This window comes from Diceros bicornis, chromosome 26, assembly GCF_020826845.1.
Source record: "Diceros bicornis minor isolate mBicDic1 chromosome 26, mDicBic1.mat.cur, whole genome shotgun sequence".
NCBI lineage: Eukaryota > Metazoa > Chordata > Mammalia > Perissodactyla > Rhinocerotidae > Diceros > Diceros bicornis.
The window spans coordinates 43,838,654-43,855,607 of NC_080765.1; the positions used below are offsets into that span (position 1 = coordinate 43,838,654).

The following is a 16,954-nucleotide window of genomic DNA, read 5'->3' on the forward strand; positions in this document are numbered from 1 at the left end:
TTTCAGGCAAGGGCTGGGGCTATTGTCTGGGGAGGGGCACCAGGGAGCCTTCGAAAGTATTAAAAATGACCTACATCTTGATCTGGGTGGAGGTTACACAGGTGTAGAGATTTGCACAATTCTTTGAGCCATACACTTAAGATTTGTGCACTTTACTATAGATACGTTATACCTCAAGTAAAAAAAATTTTTACAGAGAAATTTTAAAAAATTAAAATGGAAACAGTATACAGTCATTAAGGCCTGCTTAAAAATCAGCACTGCATTTATTTAAAATTATTTATGAAAACTTCACTAGGTTTCAATACTTCAAGCATGCAAATTCACAACAATGGCTATTTTGCTGTTGTCCTTGTTTTAAAAGCACATTAAAACTTGCTGTTTATGCCCCCTGCCCCCCTCACATCTCTCTCCAGCCTCTGCCCCACCACCATGGGTAAGCAGCATCCCGAATTTGGTGTTTATCCAAATCCCGGGCATTTCTTTACCCTTTTAGTACATATGTATATACCCCTGAATCATACGTGGTATTGTTTTGCATGTTTTATAATTTATGGAAATGGTATTGTGGGAGATCAAGATTTGGCCACCCTGAAATATATCTCTTTACCTTGACTGTTTTCTCTGAAGGACATTTGACCTCCCCCACTAACTGCCTAAAGAATTTGACATGGTGGCTCCTTCCTGGAACAGATCTTCTATCATGATGGCTATAAAGATAATGTAGGATAGAGGTTACAATAAGAAAGGCACCAAGCCCCTTTTTATCAAAAACTCTGTCCCTCCCTGACCACATTATCTATAGATGACCCTGAAAAGAATTGTCCTCCTGCCCTCTGAAGTCCCAGGCCACTACCCACCCCCAACACGCTCCTCGCCTTTAGCTGCAATACTTAAGCAAGCAGCTTAGACAGAGGGACAAGTTGCTCATTTCTGAGTTTCTCCCATGTATACATGTTATTAAACTTGGTATTATTTTCTCCTGCTAACCTGTCTTGTTAATTATTTGGCCAGCCATAAGAACCTTAAGGAAAAGGGCAGAGGGAGATTCCACCTCTTCCCCTGACAGTATCATACTACCACTTGCTTTTTTGCTCAACATCATCTCTGAGATTTATCCATCACTCTGTTGATTGACATTTAGATTGTTTTTAGGTTTTGCCATTACAAACAACACTGCTCTGAACACAGAGGTAGTCTATATTATTACAAAATTAGATATATGAAGCCTTTTCCGTGCATCTGGCGTTCTGTTTTGCCTCTTTTAATCACAATGGCGCCTATCTCAGGAGATGCCATTATCCTCATGCTACTAATGAGTTATTCTTGCCATCTCCCTCCTTCACCCCAGCCCAGTCAACCACAGGGCCCTGCTGATTCTGCTTCCAGCATCTGGATCGGATCCGTCCCTCGGTGACTACCAGCATCCCTAGTATTACCTCAACTCTGGACCACTCCAGCTGGTCTCACTGCTCCCCTCTGGTCTCCCTGAGATCTGTACTCCACGAAGCTTCCTATCCTATCAGGACACTCTCCTGTGTAAAACCCCAAACCTTACTGGTTTCCCATTGCTCTGAGGATCAAATCCTCAGTCCTCACGGAGCCTCCTTGGCCCTCCTGCATGGTCCTACATCTCCAGCCTCATCTCTCAGTCTTCACACCTGCACCCAGGCCACGCTGGTCTCCTTTGTCTCTCAAACGCACCCCATCCCTCAGGACGTTCACCCCTGCGGTTCCTTCTGGCGGAAGGCTCACCCCAATTCTCCAGGTGAACTCTAAGCTGCCTTCACTCCTCCACTCGACCGTCATTTCCACTCTGAGGGGGTCAGGTCCCCTCTGCTATACCCCTTTGTCAGCATTGACCAAACATGTGACTACATTATTTGTGCAATTATTTTGTCCACTGTATGCGTCTCTTGGTAGAATGTAAGCTTCATGAAAGCAAGCACCTGCTCACCACTGCGATAACCCCAACGCCTAGCAGAGCTGGCAGATGGGAGGACTCAATATGTAGCTTTTTAAAAAGTGTAAACGAGTGGATGAATGGTTTTGAACGAATTAAAGTCCTCCATTCACAGACGTGGAAACTGAGGCTCCGAGCGCGCGAGCGACTGGTCCCCGGCCTCGGCGACAAGGACTTGGCCGCCCCGAGGGTAAGCCCCTGGCAGAGCCTCGCGGCGAGTAAACCCTCGACGCAGCCCTGCACGCGCCGCCCTGCCGGAGCCCCCAGGCGCCCGCCGCCCGGGCGCGGCGCGGGGCACTCTGGGAAGTGTAGTCCCGCCCGCTCCCGGCTCCGGCGCCCGGGCCGTCCGCTGCCGGCGCGCCCCCGAGGCTCTGAGCCAGACGCGCCAGGCGGCGGCGGGTTACGCTGGGTCTCTGTTGCCGTGTCCCGGCCGCCGACTTTGAGTGTGCGCCTACTGTATGCGGCGCGCGGCTGCGCCCCTCGGCCGGGCGCTGGGGCTCGATCCCGGCGCGGAGGTTGAAGCCCCGGGAGGGGATGCTGCTCGGGCGCCGTCGCAGCCACCGGGGCGGGGACTCGAAACAGCGCTGCCTCCCCTTCCTGCCCACTCCTGGCAGTGGGGCCCCGGGCGCGCCCCAGACGGGGCCACTCGGCAGAGCGAGCTCCACCAAAGAGGACGAGGAAAGAGGATGCTGGCTTACTATTACCGGCTGGAGTGCATTAACCTGGTACTTAGGAGCAGGCGTTCTGGAATCAAGGATGTGGGTTCCAGTCTGATTTCTGTCACATCCTGGTTGTGTGACCCTCCCTGGGTTCAGTACCTAAAACTCTCGGGGCTTCAGGGGTTATTACCTGTAAAGTAGAGATAATCACAGTACCTCTATTATTACTAAATTAGGAACAAACAGAGTGCAAATGTGTATTGCCTGGTGCTCAGGAATTGATGACACTTATTACTATTTCAGAAAGCAGCAAGCAGAGCAAGGACTATTGGGATTGGGAGCTGTTGGGGACCTGGGAAGGGCAGGCTATGCGTTGACCTGGGAGGCCTTATATCCTAGGCAGAGGGTGGGCAGAGGCACTTGGTATCTCTTTTGCAGTCTTTTCTTGAACTTTTGCCTTTAGAAATGAGAACCCCAGAGCCAGCCCTGATGGCCTAGTGGTTAAGTTCCCCCGCTCAGCGTCAGCAGCCCAGGTTCGGTTCTGGGTGCAGAACCACACCACTTGTCTGTCAGTAGCCACACTGTGGGAGTGGCTCACATAGAAGAACCAGAATAACTTACAACTATACACAACTATGTACTGGGGCTTGTGGCAGGGGGAGAATTCCTTTGTTGATGCAAATAATCCATAACCAATCTATAAATTGAAATTGGGGTGAGTTTATTATGAGCCTACCCTGAGGACCATATAGCCTGGGAGAGTCATTTCACAAAAGAAGGGGACACTCCAAAGTGGTGGGGGTGTACAGAGCAGGTATATACCATCAAAGCGCATGCATCACATATGATAGGAATGTCCCTTTTACGATAGTCATGAGATTGCTTTGCCGACACAGCAGTTCAGTGAACACAGCGGGGTCGGTGGTCTCAAGGTGGGTGGTCACAAGGTGAGAGCAGCAGATGAGCAATCAATCCTTGGTTTAGGGAGAGATGCTTATCCTTAGGGATGTGCCAATGTGGGGGAAGTTACATCCTTATCTTTACTTAAAGCAGATAAACAATGCATGCTCAAAGGCCACATCAGGCCTTTTTGGAAAAACAAGTTCAGGCCCAATTAGTTTTACACCAAATGGCTTCCTCATATACTCCAGTATATCCTATTGCTTGTCATTTATTTATCACCTTCCATAATAAAAAAGAAAGAAATGAGACCCCCATAGGGCACTTTCTGCTTCTCAGAGCAGTGTTCTCTCTGTCAGGGACGGGGAGCCCCTTTACCCTGGAAGTCTTGGCAAAGGTTCTCTTCTTGACCAAACTCTACTCGGGCTCCTCTGAACTCTCTTCTCAACTAGGCTATGACTTTCAGGCTTCCGTGTTCATCTCTGCATCGCCCAATTTTAGTAAAGAATCTTGATAGGTCAGTTTAACCAGAACCCCCTGGTCTCTGTATCTGATTCAGTTCCTCATGCTCCAGCCTCCCCCGGGTGATGTCTCATCACCCTGGCCTGCCTTCAGCAAGAATCTTACTGGGTTGGTTTAGCCAGAATCTCCTCTTACACCTGATGCTTCCTCTTACAAATTTTTCATCCACCCTGCTCCTTGGCTATAAATTCCAACTTTTCCTTCTTGTATTTGGAGTTGAACCTGATCTCCCTCCTCTAGTGGTCCCTACAACTATCTCTATGGCCCTGGACAAAGTCTTCCTTACTGTTCTTTAACAAGTGGCGTGAATAACTTTTTCTTTAGCAGTGGTTGAGAAAGAGGCCCATTCCTCAAGTGTACCTCTGTCTCTGTGTGTGTGTGTCTGTCTCTGTCTCTCTCTCACAGGCTGACTCCCCTCTGTGTGGTTGGCTTCAGCCCACAGCAGACTTTGGGAAGCTGGACGTTTTACCTCTGACTATTTTTCTTCCCTTAGCTCTGGCCTGCTGCCCTTTCTAAGAAAGCCTTCAAAGAATGTATTGAAGCCAAGGAGGTCCTGGCTTCCCTTCTTGAGGAGGAGCCAGGTGAATGGATGGCCCTTTGTCTACATATTTTCCACCTAAAAGAGCAGCTGTGTCCTCGCTCCCCTCACCCTGCTGTGTTTTTCTTCATGGCTCTGTCACGGCCTGCATCACTGTCTATGTCCGTGGGCGTGCTTGTTTGTGGGCCAGACACAGCCCAGGAACGTGTTGATGTGTTCTGTTTATCTCACACAGGATTTAAAACCATTTTGAGTCTACTTTCAAAAGCGGGAGTTTTCACCTAGACATCCAGATATCTGGCTTCCGGGGAACAAGCAGCCTGGCTGGCAGCGTGGGGCCTGCATCCCCAACTTCCTGTGTCGCTGACCCTGAGGCCTGGCACCAGCAGCCATGGGTCATCACGCAGGCACTGCCGTGTTTCCTGTCGTAGAGAGAAGTTCTCCACACCACGTCGCTCGTAAGTGGTAATAAAAAGAAAGACCGAGAGGGACACGTGTTTTAAGAAAAATGAGAGAAAGCACATGTCTTTGTGGAAAGCAAGAATATTCCAGAATGTTTGGTGTGCAAACAAAGTCTGCCTGTGTCGAAAGCCCAGTCTTGTCTTCCTCCCTGGCCCTTGTGGGTATTTGGGCCACTCCCCAGGTCTGGAGCAGGTGGTGGTCTGAGGAGTAATCTTGTGCCATTCCAGGGGCTGGTGGTGGTTAGGGGTCTGGCTGTGTGCTATGGACTGAATTGTGTCCCCTGCAAAACTCATGTTGAAGCCCTAACCCCAATGTGACGGTATCTGGAGATAGGGTCTGTAGGAGGTAATTAAGGGGAAATGAGGTGATGAATGTGGGGCCCTAATCCCATAGGGCTGTGGCCTTACCAGGAAGAGGAGGAGAGAGAGCACTCTCTCTAGCCACCGTGTGAGGACACAGAGAGAAGGCGGCCGCCCACAGGTCAGGAAGAGAGCTCTCACCAGGAGGCACCAACGCTGCCGGCACCGTGACCTTGGACTTCAGCCTCCAGAACTGCGGGAAATAAATGTCTGTCGGTTGAGCCCCCAGTCTGTGGTGTTTTGTTACGGCAGCCCAAGCTGGTGCAGACACTGGGTGTTTCCCAAGAGGAGTGTGTGACTCTTCACCCCACTCTCAGTGATGTCTGGGCCGACGGCGAGCAGGGGCGTTTAGCAAACATCACCCCCACAGTCAGGATTTCCCAGCATGCCTGTGGTCCTTGACCCCCTTCTTCCTCCACAATCCAGCCTTTCTCCATGAGGCCTTCCTCCTGGAGGCAGCTCTCCCTCAGAGGAACCGAGCTTTGCAAGGCTGTCCTCACCCATCTGCTTCTCACTTGACTTGCTGGCTGTAGGGAAAAGAGATCGAGTTTCAGATGCTGGGTGGTTCAAGGTATAGACAGCGATGTTTCCCACCTTCCTGTGAGTCGATGTTTCCTCTCATCCTTCTAAAATTTCATAATGAACCAAAACACAGCCAGGCTCCAAGGTGAGATTTCACAGCATCGCACAGCAGGGGCCCTCATCCCTCGTCATTTCTGTTCGTGAACGTGACGGCAGAAGAGCAAAGGTTTACTGAGCGCCTCTGTGTTTCACCCTGGAGCCAAGTATTTTAATGTGCTGTATCACTTAATCCTGGTGAGTGTCCTCTGGGGCATAGGTACTGTTTATCCCCACTTACATTATTGCCAGAATCAAGTCTGCAATAAGGTCGGACCCCAGATTCCTCCATTCAGTCGTTCAGTCATTCAGCAAATATTTACTATGTGCCAAGCAGATCTGCCTGCTGTGTCTAGAAAACCAGAAGGAGCATTATGGCCACCTTGAAGGAGACTCTTGGGACAAGACCAGAATCTTCCAAGAACCAGCTCAGATATCTACTCCAAGGCAGGGCTCAGATGACCCGGCTGGCGTTTGAAGGTGCCTTCAGGGTGGGGGTCAGGGCAGCAGGCTCTGGAGCGGGCCTGCCTGCGTTTGTCTAGCCTCTTCCACTTTCCTGGCTGTGCGGCCTTGGGCAGGGCTCTGCCCCACTCTGAGCCTCAGTTTCCTCAGCTAGAACCTGGATCATAATGATATCTACGCAAGAAAGTCATCGTGACGATTTAAGAAGCACAGTGAAAACACAATCCCGTTCACTTAGGAAGTGCCTAAAAAACACTGGCTTTACTATTAGCTCATGGAGGCCTTAGAAAAAAAGTGATCAAACACCCATTATATATCAGTTTGGGGGCACGGTAGCCCTCTGATGACTCTCCTAGATAATTTGGTCAAATTAGTCAACTCTGACTAGTAATGAATTATTGGTTCTCAGTCGTTTGGACGTTGCGAAGTTGCTACCAAAGATGACTCAAAACGTTGAGTGCTTGAGTGCTTGATGGTCGACCATTTTTGCTAGCTGTAATTAAACAGTAAGAGCAAGTGTGAGCTGAATTGCCGCCTATGATGTGCTGTACCTTGTCTCAGGTGCTTTACAAGCATAATCTCATCCAGTTCTGTCAGCTCTCTGAAGTGGGAGCTGTGACAATCCCCATTTTACAGATGGAGAAGGTGAGGCTCACCCAGTTAATAAGCCGGATCTGGAGCCGGATCTGACACGCTGGTTTGGGTGTACGTTGATGGAGGCCCAAATTCATCCTGGTTTACATTTGTCAAGGACTGCGTGTTTGTGTCCCCCCAAAATAGAATTAAGACAGAAATCCTGGGCAAAGTAGAAATTTATTCTTTAAATCTCTGTTGGTTGCAGTCACTGAGAACCGCCTGGACAGGAGAGGGCCAGAACTATGTTAGCCAGGCCTGGTCACTGCATAGACTTGCTAACCTCTGTACATCCGGCTCCAAGAAGTTGCCGGGGCCCCGCAGCTAACCAGGAGGCAGTTAGAAACAGGAAGGTGTGGGGCAGCTTTGAAAATGCTGGCGTCCCCACCCCTGTCTGTCCTCCAGACAGAGCCCAGCGTGTCCTGCAGCCAGATCGTTGTCGTCCAGTCCTATGGAACCTGCTGATTTCCCTCAGATGCTCCGCCCATCTCTTCTCTTTCCCTCCTTTTCCTCTCCTACTTCTGTCTGTCCCGCCTTCTTCCTGCCCTGCTGCACACCCCTCTGTGACTTGTTCACATTACCCCTTTCCACAGCCTCCTCCAGAAGCCAACAGAGTGGCAGGCCTCTTGTACTGGACTTGAGCACCAGTCCTCTGAGCAGCTCTGCACTGGTCTCAGCTCACTCTACCATGCCGGTTTTCCTGACCGGCAGCCATGGTGTGAGGAGAAACTGAGGCACACGTGGTCCTGCCCTTCTTCAGCTCCCACCACAATGCTGTGGGGTTCTGGGCCACTCCGGAAACCTGGCAGCTGCTCTTCATGCCTTCCACCCTGTGAGGGGCGGTCTCTAGAAATCATTCATGGGCAGCCCAGTGTCTTATTCTGCCTGGTGTGCTCACAGTAGAAACTGGATATTGGATTTAGGGGGAAAAAATGAAACATGAGAGAGAATGGAGTGCAGGAGAGGAAGAAAAGAAAGAAGCCAGTGGGCGGGTGGGGTAAAGCGCTAGGTCTGGGGATGCCAGAGCAGAAGGACTTGGGAGTGACGATGTTTATGGGGCACTTAGGACATGCTAGGCACATAACTCTCAGTGTGACCCTTTACCTGCTTACCCACCATGCACCCAAGCCCCTCCCCCAGATGAACCTCAAGCCTGGAGTTGGAGGGGCCAGGGTAACCATCCACCCAAGGGTACCAGGCGGGGCCGCCGAGGGGCTTCAGGGCTCGTGGAGCCCGAGTGGGGGTCAGGTTGGGATGGAATCTGCATCCTCTCAGGAAGAGGGGCCCCTGGTTCTCACCGTATTTCCAAAGGGACCCCATCCCAAGAGGGCCGACTAATAATGAAAATTCAGCATTTCTCGAGCTCTGGCCGCATTCCAGGCTCTGTGCTAAACCCATTCCAAACAGCCCCTTTAGACCCCAGCAACCTGTGTGTAGGTGATACCACCATCTCTGCTTTCCAATTGAGGAAGTGAGGCCCAGAGAGGTTAAGGAATTGCCTGGGAATTAGCAGGGGGTTAGGAGCAAGGGTGGGTTGATATTAGCACTTTACTTTTGCCAACTAGGGCGAGTTGGCCCTGCGGCCAGGGCAGGGGCTTATGGGTACAGACACTTATCCAGCCCCAGAGCTGTACCCCAAATGATTTCATCGTCTCTTCACAGAGCCGTGAAAAACATCTTTCCTAGTGTCTGGCCAGAGGTATAGGGAGAGACAGGTTCGAACTCCCCGAGGCCAAGAAGGAGCAAGGCCCACCAGGAACAAGGCTACCGCCCCCAGCCTCCAGCCCCCGCCACCCCTGGAGCAGGAGGAGATCTTGACCATGAAGGTGGAGGAGGACTTCTGCTGGGAACAGGAGCCCTCCCTGGAGACGGAAGCCTCCAGCCGGAGACCTTCTGCCAGCTCTTCCAGCTCTTCGGACCTCGGGCGGCCCTGAACCGCCTCCGGGAGCTCTGCTGAGGCTGGCTGCGGCCCGAGCTGCGCGTCCAGGAGCAGATCCCGGAGCTGCTGGTGCTGGAGCAGTTCCTGATGGTGCTGCCGGGGGAGATCCAGGCCCTGGTGCTGGAGCGGCAGCCAGAGAGCGGTGAGGAGGCGGTGCACCTCGTGGGAGGGCTGTAGCGGGAGCCCGGAAAACAGAGCCGGCAGCTGAGGTGGGGGCATTTTGGCCCTGAGGTGAGGGAACGGCCCGAGTCCTCAGGGCCCTGCTGCTGAGGTCTGAGTTTGGAGATTCCTTGGGCTCTGGAGCCGTATCCAACCTTGGTCATTGGGAGGAGCTGGGGCTACCTAGACACTGGGAATTGAAGAGGGCAACTGCTTCTCAATGTTTCTCAACCTTGGCCAATGGGTGTCCACCCGCTGACTAACCACATATAGCCCCACTAAGCTGCCCTTGCTCAGCCGCGTGGATTGATTCATTGACACCATCCTAGCCTAGGCCAGACACAGGTTTTGATGGGAGGAAGGCTGGAGACCTTCCAAGGCAGGGCCTTGGAAGTTGAAGAGATCCCGAAACAGGGAGGAGCACGGGGAAGAAAGACCGGGGGCTGGTGAATGCCCTAGTGAGAGCCCCTGGAAGGTTCCCAATCTCTCTTGAGCCACGCCATCCAATATAGTAGCTACCAGCCATGTGTGGCTTTTAAAATTTAAAATGTAATTCCTAAGTCACACATGGATAGTGGCTATTGTACTGGACAGCACAGACATAGGACACTTCCATCATCACAGAAGGTTCTATAGATGGTGCCTCTCTAGAGCTCGCTCCAACTCCTTCTAACCAAATTTGGGGAGTGGGCAGTCTTTTACAAATCCCTCCTGCTTAGGTGAGATTAATTCCTCTGGGTTGGGTATTTGGCAAATGCTGACATGTCGGTCACCTTTCTCCCTGTGGCAGTGCCATTGGCCAAACACTGCTGTTCTTTTGCATCCAACAGGACGGACATATCCAGCAAAACTTGACCACAATGTTGAATTGAGTACAGTAAGCAAATCCTGCTATTGTGGTCAGCAAGAACTTAGATCTTCCCAGCCCCTCCAGCCTTGGCGTTTGGGGTTCCCGGCATGGCTTCCCTCTCTCACTGTGTACCCCATAACCTCTGGGACTCTTTCCTCTCAGAGGTGTGGAAGGTGGGCATGAGTGGGTCCGGGGTGCTGGTTTCGAGTTCCCTGGGCTGTGTCTTGTCCCGAGGATGTCGCAGAGCTCAGTAAACTCTGAGACCCAAGTTGATCCAACTCACCTTCCCTGGAATTAGGAAATAGGTTATCCCAGAGTACCTGTGGATGATTTCAAGAAACGTAGCAAAGGCAGTAACATGAGCTTCTGAAATGAGACCTGATTCGGGGTCCTTCTGGCCCCAGGGTCTGTCAGGAGTACCCGGGAAGGAAGGGTGAGAGTGTGACGGTGACAGCAATGCAGTGTGACGGGGAGATACCGAGGAGGCTCACTCAGGAGGAGAGCAGGCCTCCCTTTGTCCAGGTTGGGAGCCTGACCTTCCTGGCTCACATCCATTCTCCCTGGGAGCTGGTGGAGGGAGGACTGTGTGTGGCCCGTGGGGGACCACGGGGGCAGCCAGACACGACGAGGCAGCCCGGTGGGAGGCACAGTCGGGCAGAGCCCAGGAACAGGAGGGTGACCAGGGGGGCCCGGGACAGAGGGGTTGGGGAGCCTGTGGGTTTCCTTCTGACCTCCTGCGAGCTGGTGGGCAGATCTCTGTCCTCATGCAGGGCCCGGAGGTGCTCCCTGACCACACACTGCCCACGAGACAGGGGGACAGTCTTTGAAACACGAGGCGGAGACCCAACCAGAGGAGTTGTCCCTGGATGAAGGGGCTTGGCGCTCCAGTGAGCAGCCCCCAGCCCAGCTGAGCCACAGACCAAAGAGAGGCCCCTAGCTCTGGCCAAAGAGAAGCAAGTAGCTGCCCGTCTCAGGAAAGAGAAGCCCTGCGGGGAGGAGGCAAAAGGACAGGACTGTGGGGGAGGTCGGGGCCGGCGTGAATGTGGGATGGACGGGCTCCGGGTGGGGAGCTGAGTGTATGTGGGGAGCAACTGGACCTGTCTGGGACTTTGCTGCCGTGTGCAACGGTGGGCTGTGTGGCCTTCCCCACAACTCTGTGCTCTCTCCCAGGCCCAGTGCCCTCCTGGCGTCAGAAGACAGCGGCACCAGCTATGTCCTCCCTTTCAGCCAGGTCCTGGTTGAGCAGGCGTTCCCGGTCTGCAGCATCCCCGTGAATCCCGCGCCCTTGTTATGGGGACACTTCTTTCCCAGGTGTGGGGGGTTCAGAGGCTTCCCCCTGGAGTCACCCCTTTACCCCAACCTTTGCCTCCTGGGAAGTCTTGCCTTCTCTCGGCTGCCACCCAAGTATTAGGTGTATCCTGGAGGATTCTGGGTCCAACTGTGAGCCAGGGCAATCGCTTCCAACCCATCTGGGCGTTAGAATCTCTTGGGACTCTGGGAAAAAATGCAAATCCTTCCCCCAGCCCTGGCCTGGCATCGGAGTCTCCTTTGCTTGCTTGTTTAGAAAACAGCTTTATTGAGAAATAATTCACATACCGTACAATTCACCCATTTAAGTGTACAGTGTTCACTGTATTTACAGTTGTGCAGTCATCACCACGGTCAATTTTAGAGCACTTGCATCCCCTCCCAGAATACCCCGCACCCATCAGCAGTCCCTCCCCACTCCCTACCCCCAGCGTCTTGGCGGCCTCCAGTCTGCTCTCTGCCTCTGTGGATTTGCCTCTTCTGGACATTACTTGCTTGGGTCTTAACGCTGCTCCGCAAGTCAGTCTGGTCCTAGATTTGGGAACCACTGGCCTAGAGGCATCCTGAAGCTCCCAAGTCACCCCATTTGGGTCCAGGGCTGGCTTGAGCTGGGCCTGCTTACTCGTGTCCCCAGAGAGCGTGAGCCCCAGTGGCTGAGCGCACAGTGGGTCCAGCTGCTCCGCACAGTGAATCTGTCCACGCCGTCTCCAGCCCTGCAGCAGTGGGACAGTGCGTGGTGATAGGGTTCCCCCGAAGAGCAGGATGCAGCCCAGCGTGTCTGTGAGCAGAGCCCAGAAGGAGGGAGAGTGGGGGGAGGGGAAGTAGTGGGGAGGCCAGGACCTGCCATCGTGATGCAGCCCAGCCTGAAGGAACAGTGGCATGGGACTGAGCGGGTTGCGTTTTAGCAGGTGCCAGCGACCTTGGAGGACGTGGCCGTGTACCTGTCCCAGGAGGAATGGGGGTTCCTGGACCCGCCTCAGTGGGACTGCAGCTGGGATGTGCTGCCAGAGAGTGAGGGTAACATGCGGGGAGACCCTGGCCGCTGTCCCATGTTTCTGACATGTCTGACATGGGCCAGTCTCAGGGTGGCTCCTTCCCTCGGGCTGGCTGTGGCCGGCCCAGCATCTCCGCGACGGGCATGTGTTGGCCTCCAGGACCTAAGGCCCAGGCCAGACGACTTTCCCACTCAGTACCTTCCCTGGCTCGCCACCGCCTACAGGAGCCAGCCCAGCAGTTCTCAAACTTCAGTGGCCCGAGGAATCACTGGGGACCATGTTAAAAATAGGAACTCACAGGCCCTGCTCCGAGGGGTGGTTCTGTGGCCGGGGGTGGTCTCTGGGGAGGACTCCACGTGGCAGCTGGCTGTGTGCAGCCTGCAAAGCCAGGGTTGCTAGTGTCCCGTCAGTGGCCCGACTGCAGTGGGGCCAGCGTGGCTGCTCGCCCACGTCCCTGGCAGATGCCCAGAGCTGTCCTGGCTTCCTTCTTCCGCTCTTTCGCCCACACGGTTGGTCCAGTTTCACTTCAGCCTCTGTGCTACCCTTGGCCTGCACGGGCAGAGCTGCTCCTGGCAAGGCCCTGGCCATCCACGGCCTCTCCTCACCACCACCAGGCTCCCTGCCAACCACTGTCCCTTCTGCTCTTCCCACTCAGCTCATCCTGCCACTCCTGACACCCACTCAGTCCCTGAAACGGGTTTTTATTTATTTAATTTTTTTGCTGAGGAAGATTGGCCCTGAGCTAACATCTGTGCCCATCTTCCTCTATTTTGTATGTGGAACGCCACCACAGCACGGCTTGATGAGCGGTGTGTAGGTCCACGCCCAGGATCCAAACCTGAGAAACCCGGGCCGCCAAAGCGAAGTACACGAACTTAACCACTACGCCACCAGGCCGGCCCCTCTGAAACGTTTTCTAAAGGAGTTGAGATGCTGCTTTGTATCAGCTGGGGTTCTCCAGAGAGACAACCAATAGGGTATGTGTGTGGAAAGAGATTTATTTTAAAGAACTGTGTCACATGATTGTGGAGGCTGGCAAGTCCAAAATCTGTAGGGCAGGCCAGCAGCCTGGAAATTCAGGCAGGATTTCTATGTTGCAGTCTTGAGGCAGAATTCCTTCTCTGGGAAACCTCAGGTTTTGCTCTTAAGGCCCACCCACAGTATGGAGGGCATCTCCTCTACTTACAGTCAACTGATTGTAGATGTTAATCTCATCTGCAGATAACCTCCACAGCAACATCTAGACTGGTGTTTGACCAAACAACAGCCCCACAGGCTGGCCAGGTTGGCCCGGAAGATTAAACCATCACACACTTTCCTTTACAACCTCATTTTTTCCAAACTTAGTATCTGTGGGGTGAATGAAGATGAAACCTTCCTACTGCCCCATGTGAGGAGAATACTAATTGCTGTGCACACTGTTGCTGGACCGACGGTCGCTCTGTGCTCCCTGTGCCATGTCTGTCTCCCCTGTGCATTGTAACTCTTGGCCACTTAATCTCTGTTGTGAGGAAACTCTGGACCCCTCGAGGCATCAGGGTTTCCCTCCCAGAGCCAGTGAAAGCCCTGGGCCCTGTTTTCTCACTTCCCTTCCCTCAGAGGAAAGTCTACAGAGAAGCAAAACACCTCCCACCTCTTCTTTCGGAGCATCGCGCTTTTCCCTAGTCTTCTGACGCCCCGTTGCCCTCACGAGCAACAGGATGTTGCAGTTGCACGATTCCGACCCAGCCCGCCCTCACATCCTCTCCTCTTTTTCCCTCTGAGCAGGACTCCCCACTCCCAGGCCCCGTCTGATTGCTCAGCAGGGATGAGGGGAAGGCCCGTGGGACCCAGCTCCTGCTGCCCTGGTGCTGAGGGAGGTCTCTGGCAGGGCCGGCTGTGGGGAGGAGGGCAGTGAGAAGGAAGTGGGCCGCCCAGGCTAGATTCTCCCCTTCCTGCAAGTTCAGATCTTGCTGATGGAGTTTGTGAAGTTAAGCTCAAGGGCTTAGAGCAACGGTCAGCAGACTTTTTCTGAAAAGGGCCAGATAGTAAATATTTCAGGTTTTATGGCCATACTGTCTCTGTCACCACTACTCAGCTCTGCTGTGGTGGCGCAAAAGCAGCCATGGACAATGGAAAATACGTGGGCGTGGGCGTGGCCGTGTCCCGTGAAAACTTCATTTGTAAAGACAGGCACTGGCCGGCGGGCCTAAGTTCGCTGACCCCTGTGTAACGGAAAGGCAAGGGGAGAGAGATGACCTTAAGAAAGGTCTGGGTCTCAAGCAGAAACCCCTCAACAGAGAAGCAGGAGAGAGTCCTACCAAATCCCCCTGGGACAGCTTACCGCAGGCGGATGGAAAGGCAAAACTAGCCCCTGGGGGAGAAACGTGGGCCGGGAGCCCAGGCGTCCCCCGGTCAGCAGCGCTCACGCCCGAGTCTGACCTCTGGGTGGAATTGGCACGTCTGTGGTGAGTCTGTAACCTTTTGAGGGACTGCCAGACCCAGTTTCTCTGTAACAGTCCTTACGACAGGCCGATGAGTGGGGCCATCAGCATCTCAGTTGTGCACACGTGCAGACTGAGGCTCAGTAAGCTGGAGCTCAGGCCCACGTTTGGATTTCTGGAAGTGTGAGTTTGGAGACAGGAGGGGAGAGCAAGAGGGCCTGCCCCAAGATCTGGAGGGAGACACTTCCCAGGGCGGGGGGGAGTTCTGTCCCTCCCCCATCGGGTCACTGTGAGCCCCCACCCCCAGGTCAGTGTGGGCCCTCCCCTCCTCAGGCAAGTGTGTGCCTGCCGTGTGCCCAGGGCTGCTCAGGGGGCTCTGCTTGAATTCGTGTGCTCCGCGAGCCCCTGGCGCCCCAGCGTACCTCGTGCCACAAGGTCCCTAGGTGGGATTGCCTGGCGCATAGACGAGGAAGCAGAGAAGTAGAGCATCTGCCCAGAGTCACAAGTCTGGAAGGGCAGAGCCTGGGTCCAGCCCAGGGTACTTGCTCAGCGCTCGTGTTATCACCGCGGTGTCTCTCAAACTTGGATCCGTGAAGGGCTCTCAGGGGCTGCCCCTGAGAGTACAACAGAGAGGCCGAGGGGCTGGGCCCGCAGGCCTCCTGGTCCAGCTCCAGCCCACACAGCCTGGAGCGAGTGGACATTGGGGCTGGGTCGTCCTCTGCTGTGGGGCCGTCCTGTGCACTGGCGGGTGTTCATCCGCACCCTGGCCTCCACCCACTAGATGCCAGTTGCAACAGCCCCCTCCCCAGGCGTGACAACCAAAAATGTCTCCAGACATTGCCAAGCGTCCCCTGAGGGGCGCCACTGCCCCTGGGTGAGAACCCCTGACCTACAGGTCGTGAGCTCTGACTCCAGAGCCAGACTGCTGGGGCTCTTAGCTTACCAGCTGAATGACTCGGGGTGAGTTCCTTAACCTTCCTGTGCCTCAGTTTCTTCATCTGTACAATGGGACAACAACAGCTCCCGTCTCACGTGGGCCTTGTGAGGATTACCTGAGTTGCTGTGTGTTTACAGGAGTGTCTGCCATGGTTTCAGTACCTCACTCATGTCAGGGTCTGGCTGACACTTCCCTGCTGAGTGTTTAGAAGGGGAATTTGAAGAGCATCGCTCCACGTCATTGTCCTCAGATGGGAGGTCCCGCCCAGCCTTTCCTGCTTTCATATCAGAAGCATGCCCTTCCCTTTCCCCCTCTCTCATGAAGCCCTCAGGGACTGTGCTTTCTCTGTCTCAGGGCTTTCTCCCACTCATGAGACTAGAGTGGGACCGAGTGCTGTCAGCACGGTGCAGGGGACCCGCCCCCCACCCCCCCGCTCCCGGGTCAGGGGCCGGCCCTGGTCAGGGGCACAACCAGGCCCACGCGGCCTCTGGGAAGTGGGGGGCCCCGAGAGCTTGAGAAGCTGTACATGTGCCCCGAATGCGGCAAAGGCTTTAGTAAAACATGCCCCCGACCAAGCACCGGCGCACGCACCCCAGGGAGCAGCCCTACAAGTGCCAGGTCTGTGGGGAGGGCTTCTGAGACCACCCCCACTTGAGCAGGCACGGAGGGTGCACCCGGGTGAGAAGCCCTCCCTGTGCGCCGCATGCGTGCGGGAAGCGCCTCAGCCAGCCCTCCAGGCCGGTCGTCCGCCGCAGGACACCCTGAGGGGCGGCCCCACGTGTGCACAACAGCTCGCACTCCAGCGCCCACTACAGGATGCATACGGGGGAGAAGCCCTACACATGCCCTGCCTGTGGGCGAGGCTTCTGCCTGGCACTGACCTCCACAGACACCAGCGGACCCACAGCTGGGAGAAGCCCCAGCGGGTGGCACCCCAACACAGCCACACAGGCCCCCGAGGCTCCAGGAAGCCCCCTGGCCAAAGCCTGACCACCACGCACCAGAGTTAGTCACAGCTGATGAAGCTGCCAGAGTCGTTTGTGCCCCAGAACCAGCAACCCTGATCTTCAGGCATCTTCACACTGACTCTTTGCTCCCATGGGCGCAGCATGAGGATGGCAGTGGGCATTTCAGGTGCCCAGGCTGAGGGAGGCGGCTGGAGTGCTGGGCACAGAGCAGGTGTATTAGGGCCCTGGGGCTGCTGTATAAACGACAACAACCTGGGTG

At 54.5% G+C, this 16,954-nt stretch overlaps 1 protein-coding gene across 1 annotated transcript; it reads left to right on the forward strand.

The window, feature by feature from the left end:
* Positions 1 to 2,039: 2,039 nt before the first annotated feature.
* Positions 2,040 to 16,737, forward strand: ZNF500 (zinc finger protein 500). Its single transcript, XM_058568881.1, is given in 10 exon segments — positions 2,040 to 2,478; positions 8,803 to 8,991; positions 8,994 to 9,258; positions 9,418 to 9,460; positions 10,873 to 11,021; positions 11,235 to 11,319; positions 16,082 to 16,147; positions 16,149 to 16,293; positions 16,296 to 16,592; positions 16,595 to 16,737. Coding segments are annotated over 10 exon segments (1,821 nt in total).
* The last annotated feature ends 217 nt before the right edge of the window (positions 16,738 to 16,954 follow it).